The 10,425-nt window shown below is 34.3% G+C and overlaps 1 protein-coding gene across 1 annotated transcript in view; it reads right to left on the bottom strand.

Annotated features, from left to right (window-relative positions):
- Positions 1-844: 844 nt before the first annotated feature.
- LOC104549358 (protein FRA10AC1) overlaps positions 845-10,425 on the bottom strand; it is a 28,955-nt gene continuing 19,374 nt past the window's right edge. Inside the window, exons 9-14 of the mRNA XM_062001295.1 lie at positions 7,120-7,233; positions 6,150-6,192; positions 4,878-5,002; positions 4,248-4,286; positions 2,831-2,915; positions 845-2,469 (exon numbers count right to left, since the gene is read on the bottom strand). Of these exons, the coding sequence (XP_061857279.1) occupies positions 2,427-2,469; positions 2,831-2,915; positions 4,248-4,286; positions 4,878-5,002; positions 6,150-6,192; positions 7,120-7,233 (449 nt within the window). The 3' untranslated portion in view covers positions 845-2,426. The remainder of the gene's footprint in view (positions 2,470-2,830; positions 2,916-4,247; positions 4,287-4,877; positions 5,003-6,149; positions 6,193-7,119; positions 7,234-10,425) is intronic.

The raw sequence follows: 10,425 nt of genomic DNA, 5'->3' as shown, positions 1-10,425 counted from the left end.
AGACTGTAAATATCATGTTTTGCAAAGAAAAAAGTGTTTACTAAGGTACTCATACCAGTGTATCTACAGCAGGATCTACAGTCAAAGGCATTTAAAAGGCTTGTATACTCCTAATGCACCTTTTTAAAAATTCTTTCTTGATTACAAAACAGTAAAGTACTTGAAAAACCAGGAACTGGCACCAATTTAGTCTTATTCATGCAAGGCATATTCCATATGCATATTTTCCCAATTTAACTTTGGGAGGGAGAGGACAGCATAAGTAGAGCACATCAGAATTCCCATTGCCTCCCTTTCTACAACCAAAACAATGAACTGCACACAAATTAGTTCTTCAAACAACAATCTCTCTATTCTTGAAGAATGACAGAGTCTACTCCATACGTTCTGCTCAGGTCTCACAAAGCTGGCTCTTCCTGCAGATGAAGGAAAGTGGCTAGTATATTCTACATAAATCTGAGTATTCACTGCAGCTAGTTCGAAATCTAAGAGGAGATGGATGTTAAGTGCAATTCCTGCAACAAACAAGTCTGATGTGCAGTGTCAACCCTAACACTTCTTCTTCCTTTAAAGAAAGCAGACCCACGGATCTTTTTTTCCCTCAGTACCCACAGGGAAGGGAAAATCAATTATTTGCCATATTATATACCCCTCTAAGAATGCTCTATGAACACAGATCCTGTGTACAACTATCATCTGCCCTTAAAGGAATTCACCAAAAAAAAATCCCACGTTACATTCTTATTTATAAATGGTCCAAATATTTTATGCAAACTTAGTTATGAAACAAAACTGGTCATCATCTATTATTTTCTGTATTAAACATAGATACTAAAGAAAGCTATTTCAAGGTTGTAAAAGCATGTAATTTTTTTCACACTGTATTAAATATTTAATATGTATACTGTACCATCTCATAACTGTATTATGAAGACCCAAAGAGGTGTTAGTTATCCAGAACACAATGCACAATACTTGAAGCATCCAACATAGTAACACATTCAACAAAAACCCCTTTGGGCAAGTTACATACATCTAAGCAGATTGGTTCTGATTGGATTTGACTCTCAACCAAGCTTGCAAGATGACAGAGAATTAACCTTTAAATCCATCTTCTTACCTAAAGAGGTCTTCATGCAAGGCTATGTATATTTCTTACTCAAGGACACCCTAAACATGTCCTTCTACCATCATCTATTACATAAGTACAAACTGTTTTAAAATATAATTATGTTAAACAATACTTGTAAATAAGAGTTCTCAACTTCTTCGTATGAGTGCATGTAAAATGTTTAGAAATCCACTGCAACTATCTCTGCTGTTACATTTTCCACATCAAATATTTATTATAAATACTTGCTATAAATATATCTACAGTGGGAAGTATTTATCAAAAATATATTTTATACAACATTAGCTTTCCTCAAATTAACATGAATTTAATAATAAGTTATTTATGTCCTAAGTCATTTCATCCAACAAAGAAAATAGCCATTGTAACCAATCATGTGCAGACTGTTTCTTTGGAAACACAATAAACGATGTTTAAGGGTGTGCTCAATTTGAAGAGGAATATGAATCTGTTATGTTTGTCAAGTTACGTTCTTTACTTGTATAGTCAGGATTACACTTTAAAGAAGGATTAAAATGTAATCAACATTAGGGAGATCAGAAACCACAGATAACATACAAGTCACATGTACATCTCCAGTAGAAAGCCACACGCTTTATTTTTTACGTCAAAAATTTCACCAACCCACCAGACGTTTAAAAGTGTAATTACCAGTCACATCATATTATAACTAAAATATAAAACAAAGTCACAATGAACTAAATTTTTCTACAGAATAGGGGAGATATTTGAGATATAGCTTACTTAATTCAAACAAAATGCATATAATAGAAATTGAACTTCTCCAATAGGATTTGAAAATCCATGCAAAGACTGATATCTGAATATTAAAGTCTAAATGACTAATAAATTTAAGGCTATTAACTCTTGTTGACTAAATTAGAAATTTGAATATATTAAGGTGTATGGTGTAGAACTAATAATGAAATCTTCCAAAACAGCCCCTTACAATAATGTGACAATAACTGAAGTTTGGGATAAAATAAGAAGCTGCCAACTTCCTTACTGTAATGTCAATAAACTACGTTACAGTTTGTCTACTCCCTTCCTAATCTGAAGTCTGGATGTCACATATCTTTTGCTTTGAAATGAGAAAAAAAAAATATCTATATTTCATGAATATAACAGCCTACCATAAGAAAGATTTAGGCCTGAAGCCTATGCTACTGAGAATGTCCATGAGAGTGGCTCTAGAAAAGATATGCTGGCAGAAAGAGGTCTCTGGTCCCTAATTATGATTAGATTTCCAGACGTCCATCTTGACAATTCATGATGAAAATCCACCAAATCTTTTTCAGAGAAACAAGTCTTGAAAATAGTCATCAAACTCCTCCTCCCTGTAAAAATAATAATAAGAATTCTGCTGACAGAGGTGATTTTGACTCATTCAATACATTACAACACCCTTCACATTTTCCCTTACGTGCAACAGCAGTGAGTTGACTGTTAGGATTTTCTTCTAAGATAGTTAACAGTATGGTAAGAGTCAAGACAGCAGTGGCATGGTAGTTGCTTGACAAAGGTTTCTCCTCCAGCTCTTTCAAACAAACATACAAGACCACTATCTGGATGGAGATCTGACTTAATTTTAAATGTCACAATATTCATTACAATACTCCAGAAAAATAAGTCTGCCTTTTTAGTCCTGAATGTACACAGTATCTTTTACTAACTACAAGTTCACTAGATCAAACTAACCTTGATTTTTCATTTTCTTCCTGGAGAGGACCTTTCCAAAAGTCAGCATCTGAAGGACCATCCTCTGCATCACCATTATCTGAATCTGTTAAAAAATTTGAAATGCTTATGAAATACATTTTAAACTAATTGATCACCTTTAAAAGAATTTTACATGGTATAATGCTAAAAGCAAAGTTTAATTGTAATCATAAGAATAAAAAGAACACTTTACCTTGCATATAGTAAAAACAAAACCATTTTCTGCTATTATTAAATGCATCATCAAAAAAGATTCTTCAATATAACGAACTAATATTTTGGCGAAACATAACGACAATTGTATCTCAACAATGAACTTGACACAACAGCAGCATAGCACTTTATTCCTAAAATTAAGGATTTATAATCACAAACACAGAATTACAATACAGTTTCAACTAATGATATTAAATGAAGCAATTACTTCTACTTGAATGACAACTTTTATCAATTGTAACTTACCAGTGAAATTGACAGGAAACAGGGATTACTGCATAACTGTTTTGTGTAAGTACACAGAAGTAAATACAAAAAAACCTCTCTTTACCAGAAATAGGCCCTGACCTGAAAGACCCTGATCTTCCAATAGAGCTTCCCTGACAAAACAGACTTTAGGCATGGTCTGAGTCATACGTAAACTGCTTCAGGTCTTGTATCTACCTGGGAAAACACAGATGCTGAGGACATTCCTAGAAACATGTAGTACAACACAGCCATCAGTAGAAGCACTGAATCCCTTCTAGGCAGTCTGGAGCAAGAATTAGCATGGCCAGGAGATGGGGCTTGTTTCATCAAAAAAGAAACTGAGGACTGGAGACAACCACTGCCTAAGAAGTCACTGAGTCTCTTTGTGTACATCCACCCACAACAAGCAGGTCTCTGAAGTACTACACATGGTGGCTAAAAATTACTTTGTTTAATGCCTAGGATTTATTGAAAATCTATTAATGTTTCCAGTACAGTACATATGAGTATCATTGCCTGAAGGGAAATGTAGCTATTACATCAGAAAAGTACTTTCTTTACACAGCACACATTATACAGTACATATCTGCATACCTGGAACCATGCAATTATTAACTATGAACCTATTTTTTCACTCTCTACTCTTATCTGGAACAATCTGATATCTCATTTTTTCCTGATTATTTCCATTGTTACCTGTCCACATTTCTATTCTTTACTTAAACTTAGAAGATTTCCTTCTTAAAATTCCTTATAGTTTTTCTCCAAGAACTTCTAAGTAATTACTGTGACCTTTCATATCTCTGCTTCTTTTCACACATTCTTATCTTATAAAATATAAAAACTGCCAGCAAATACAACTAAGACCAATAACTACAAAAAATACAACTAACTACAAAAACAAGTCACGAAACATAGTAAAATACTTTACCTTTATCAGAATCATCTGAATCTTCTGAAGAAACCTGATCTGGAAAGAAACAGTATTTAAAAAATAGTAAATTTATCTTGGTTTATCAGTTGTCTTAAATTGTTTACATGGGTCTTCTATCACAATACATTAAACATGCACATGCATGAATACACCATATGTTCAAAAAAAGCACATGAACAAAGATCTTTTTGCACAGTTCAAAGGTCATCAGTTTGACCTCAAATACACTATCTTGGGATCTATAGTGCAAAAAGGTTATATAACATTTCAAAAAAGGCTTTCAACTACACATTCTGAAGGAATTAAATCCTTCACAACCCCTTCTGGTATGCAATGTTCAATTCTTGGACAAATTTTCTATGCAATGCATATTTTTCAAAATGATTTCTCTCTCAGTAAAAGGTAAGAAATTTGTCTGGGGTTTTTTGTCTAAGTTAATTTTTTTCCTGCACCTAGGAAATTTTATCTAAGAAATTTATCGTTTTTACTACCTGTGTTACAATCAAGAAAGTTACATATCTGTTTTTATACAAAATTATATCTATATCTATGTAGCTATAGCCATACTAAGATTCAACTAAAATATCTGACTATTTTTAAAACTGAAGGTTTAAAATTTAAATTTACCTTTATGGGTCTTTTTTTTTGACTTCTTTTTTGCTGAAGAAGATATTTTTGTCTTCTTAATTTTTGGCTCTTTAGAGTTCAGTACAGTTGTGCCTCTTTTCTTGCGTGGTTTCACTTCTTTTCTCCTTTAAGAAAACATAAATGTACACTTTCACTATTACATGTACTCCTCAGGCAATAGTAAACATTAAGTATTTCATTCAGACAAACAGTTGTCACTTTTTCTGAAACCTATTACTATTAGTTAAACTGAAAAAACCTCAATTTATTTAAATGAAAATTGCTATAGAAACACTAGACCTCTATAGTTGAAGACAAAGGGCAGGAAATGCTAAAGATGCTAAAATGACACCGAGGCACGCAACAAAAATTCAGTAAAATTGTTTAAAAGTATTACTCTGCAGTTGACAAAGAGACAATGTTTGACCATGCTTATTTAGAAATCAAGTGGCTTTACAATTTTAGTTCCAAAATGAAGCAAGACAAAGCAAACTAATCTCAGCTGGTTCTTAATATTCTTCTTAATACATGCCCACACAGTGCCTTCAGGAAACTGAATATTAATTAACTTTTCAAATGGATTCATTAACTACCCTGGATATATCCATCTAAACACACCTTTGATTTGTGTTACTTTAGAAATCATTGTTTCATAGCTCACAGGTTTCCCATTCATACGCTTTTCAGATAATTGTACAGCTTAATTTCTGAGCTGTGCATCTGAGTTCATGTCATATTGACATGCAGAAAATGACAAAAACTGAGTACCAATCATTGTGGAATTCAGTAAGATTACAGATAAGAATAAAAACAAAATCAAATCTCAATGCACATATTTTATGGGTTCAACATTCACTGTTCTTCTCTCCTATTAATACATTTTCTAAAAGAAGAACAAATATTCACAGTCATTTGATTCACATGTAAACCCACTATTTTTAACAATAGGCAAAGCATTCAAGCTCTTAAAAACAGCAAAAGGGAAAACTAAAAAGACAGTATTTTGCATAAACCTTCAGAAAGGAAAAATAATCACTGGGTTGAAATTTGCAAAGGAAACTTTTGTGGGGTTAAGGATGGAATTTTACCAGTTTGAGCAGGCTTTGTACTTCATTAGCATAACAGTGGCTTTATAAGAACTCTGGAACAGAATTTGTTTGAGTATAAATGAAGCTTCTAATCATCTATCTGAAGTTTTCCCCCTATCTGCTCTTCATCATAACTGTAATCTATCAATAATTCCTTCCCCTTGTTTTCAAAATATTTCATTACCTGTGATGAAAATTTAGTTTATGGGAACATTCTGGACATAGTCCTGAAAAAAAGAGAACTAGAACATTACAGCCATGTATTTGAAAAGCATAGTTAACAAAACTTATTAATGCATATACAAAAATAAGTAGAATACTATCTTCTAATTTCAGTAGCTTTTGCTTCAAAACAAAAGTTACAATGTAACTGCAGATACGGTTGAGGAAAATATCATGATAACAGTCTTCAGTGCAAACCCTTATTTTACTAAACCTGGAGAAATATCACAGGGTTAGTACTGGCAACTCTTCAGAAAAAAAATATCAGTGCTTATCATGTACAGATACTTCATTTTATGGATCTCTGTGGACAGATCAAATTCTTTTACAATTACACTGAAGACTGGTAAGTCTCAGAGCTTTGCCAAAGACCAAGTGCTGCCACATGGAGTGTCTTTTGCACAAAAGAAGAAACATTAGCTTGTTTTTCACAAAAGTAACTCTGTAGACTGCATTAAGTTTAATTATTTGATGAACATACAAAAAATTACACAATATTGAATAAGAAAATTTCACTTCAAAGTGGGAAATAAAAGTGATTTATTAAAGTTAAAATTTTTGGAAGAAAACGTAAAAATTAAAAGGTGTGCAAGATGCCTGGTCCAAAGCCCAAAGGACTCCTAAACCATGTAATTAGTTAAGCTATGACAATGATGAAATGTTCCTTGTATACAAAACTGCTTATAATCAATATTTCTAACTTTATGACATCATGAAGTGTTCAACCTGTAACAACTCTGTCATATATAATGATAATAGTAATTTTCTCTAAATCAACATACTATCTGTAATTAATACAATCATCTCCTGTTCAGCATACTTCATTTTTTACATAAACTAATATCATTATCATTGGCTCTCACTTGATAGCTTTTAAAGCACACAATATTTGCCTTCTTTGAAGTACACATATCTTTGAAAGGCTGACTTACTCAGTTTCACAAGTGCATTCCTCTTTTCACCATGTTCAACGTAACCAAAATTCACTTCCCAGCTCTTCAGACCCTCCTTCTCATCACAATGCTTATTTCCACAGGAAAACTGACCTTTAAAGAGATCAAAACCAGTAAACTGTGGTTCAATGATTAACATGCATAGGTTTGGGTTGTTATTTCCAGTTTTGCTCCCCTTTTGCTTCAATTTCTTTCAAATAAAACCCCAAAAATCTACAAGTATCATCTAGATTAATGAAATGGTAACAGATAATGTCAGAGTAATCCATCATACTTGTCTAATATTGCATATTTGCAAAGAAATAACATAACTCGCACTGTTTTACAATGTAGAGATGAAGGCATGTGTTATGAAATAATAAGCCTACTACTGAACTCTGAAGAAATGAACGTCACTAGACACATTATACATCCTACAGGATTAGTCACTTAGCAGAGGCTGATGGATCAGGAGGCTAATGGATCAGGTGTGATTCAGACATGCATCTTTAATGACATGTCAACTATTCAAAGTATTCAAAGTATCAATTGTATACTGCTTATGTTCTTATTACTTTACTATTTTACCTGATACATTGGACATACAATCTCTATTCTAATAACTTTTCCTACACACTTTTCTTTTAAGAAAAGGAATTCCAATTCTATGAGAAAGTATACATCAGTTTTAAAAGCATCCTTGGGTTTATTCTGTTAAATAAAACACTAATATTGAAACAATTTGCACATAATCAATGCTGTTTACACCACTGGGTTCCCAGTATTGCAGTAATAAAGATACAGGCATTCCCTTTGCAGAAGACTGATTTGTATGCAGAGTGGGCAGTAAGGATGTGTATTAATAGGCTCACAAGGAGGACTGCTGGTCAATGATTAACCTTAGAACATTCTGCTTAAGCTGCTAACCAATGGATTGGCAGTGTCCTCAGATACTTAGTTCTGTAATGTAAAAACCACTTGCAATGCTACCATTTAAACCACAAAAAAAACCCCCCTAGGGCTCTCATGAAAAAAAAAAAGTTTGAAATTAAGATACATTAAATGTTAAACCATAAGTAAGGTATGTCTATCAGTACTGTGTCAGCAGCAATAATTTGTATCTGTTAAAAAGAAGTAAATATCTACACAGAAAACTTTACACAACATAAAACTTTTTGGAATTTAACAAGACTGTTAACTTCACATCTTCTGAAAAAAAAATAAAAAAAAAAAATCCCAGAAAAACAGGCAGAAAGAAGAGAGAAACATATCAGCTGCATTTATGTCTAATTGTTCTGTCCATCCATTTTGGCTGTGTTGAACTGGGTATGTTCACAAGAATAGTTGGAACAGTATCTTCAGATTGCTGAGGCAAGCAAAGATTTTTAAAGTAAACCTTGACTGTCTAAATCATCATAATTCTGTACTCTTGCACATTTACCTGCACTTATGATCGTCTAAAAATGTGAAATCATGGTGGGCTTTTTTATTAGTAGCTACCCGTTCCATGTCATATGTGTGCACATACAGCCAGGCTTCTCTCACTCTCCTTTCACGCTGCAATCCTAAAACACATATCCAAGCTGTAAATATAGAATTCCCTTCTTTCCAAAGGCTTTTTCAGTAGTTTTTTCTCTCTCTAGTGTGTCTGACTGTCATAAAAGCATAAAAATTTTTTTTTCAAAGTTACAGGCCATTATAAACCTCACTGTGCCTATGGGAAACACAAATCTAAGGGAACTGTAGACCACATTATTCAGTACTTGAAACGTGGCTTTTCCCACAATTTTATGTCCAACAAAGGCAGACTTAGAAACCAGCATGCTGACTGGACAGTTGCCTAATTTAATCAGCAAGAAAAATACATGTTCAAAATTACATTTCCAGCTGAAGTTCTGTCACCTTGCTATGAGCTGCAGGGAAGTTATTGCCTTCATGTGCAGAATTTTAACTCCTATCATCTGGCTGTTAAATATGTGCTTTCAAAAACTATTAGCACCTTCTGCTTCTTGCAGAGGAGCATAATAGGTGGAAAATAGAAGTACTACAGGCTAAATCAAGCATTGAATATTAAACGTACTATGGAAATCTATAGAGTCAATACACTGATTTTAATGCATTTAGGTCAGAACTCAGAGGTATCGGACTGGTACACAGATACATGGCACACTATCCAGGTATTGATACCCTGTCTATTTTCCATGGAGGAAATTACTGAGAAAAAATACATGGAAACAGCTTTGGAAGAATATTTGTTTCAATAAGGTAAAGCATATTATATGTGTGTTCAAATACATAAAATCAGCCAAGAAAGACCTAACTATGCTAAAAGTGAAACATTAGTTCAATGAAAAAGTGAAAATATGGAAAGTAGATCATTTTGCATGTATTAAACCCTATTTTGCCAAATAATATGTCTGGTTTGTATCTTTTACTACCTTATCTACAAATGAAGTAAGCAGTAAACTGCAAAGATACCCACATGTTCAGCTTTGCTCTTTCTGCATATTACTGAAAAAGTCCTATTTCACCTCTACCCAATGAACTTATCACCTATTTTCCTACAGAAAACTTCTACTAGTATTGCCTTTTGTCTAAAATACATTTTCAAAGAATCACAGAATCTCAAGGGCTGGAAGGGCTCTTGAAATATCCTCCAGTCCAACCCCCCTGCCAGACCAGGACCACCTAGAGTAGGTCACACAGGAACTCATCCAGGTAGGTTTTGAATGTCTCCAGAGAAGGGGACTCAACATACTATCTGGGCAGCCTGTTCTAGTGCTCCCTCGCCTTCACAGTGAAGAAGTTTTTCCTTATTTTTCTTTAGAATCATTTCTGTTCCAGCTTGTACTCGTTGCCCCTTGTCCTATCATTGGACATCACTGAGAACAGCCGGGCTTCATCCTAACACCTACCCTTTACATATTTGTAAACATTAACAAGGTCACCCCTCAGCCTCCTCCAAGCTAAAGAGCCCCAGCTTCCTCAGCCTTTCATCATAAGGGAGATGGCTCCAGTCCCTTAATCACCTTTGTGGCCTTGTGCTGAACTCTCTCCAGCAGCTCCCTGTCCTTCTTGAACTGATAGACCCAGAATGGGACACAATATTCCAGATGTGGTCTCATGAAGGCAGAGGGGAGACGGAGGAGAATCTCTCTCAACCTACTGCCCACAGCCTTTCTAATGCACCCCAGGGTGCCATTGGCCTTCTTGGCAACGAGGGCACGTTGCTGGCTCATGGCCATCCTGCTGTCTACCAGGTTCCTCCAGGTTCCTTTCCCCTACACTACTCTCTAAGAGTTCATT

The sequence above is a fragment of the Colius striatus genome, chromosome 8, assembly GCF_028858725.1.
Source record: "Colius striatus isolate bColStr4 chromosome 8, bColStr4.1.hap1, whole genome shotgun sequence".
NCBI classification, from domain to species: domain Eukaryota; kingdom Metazoa; phylum Chordata; class Aves; order Coliiformes; family Coliidae; genus Colius; species Colius striatus.
The sequence above is the reverse complement of the archived record's forward strand: the minus strand, read 5'-3'. Positions and strand labels throughout refer to the sequence as shown.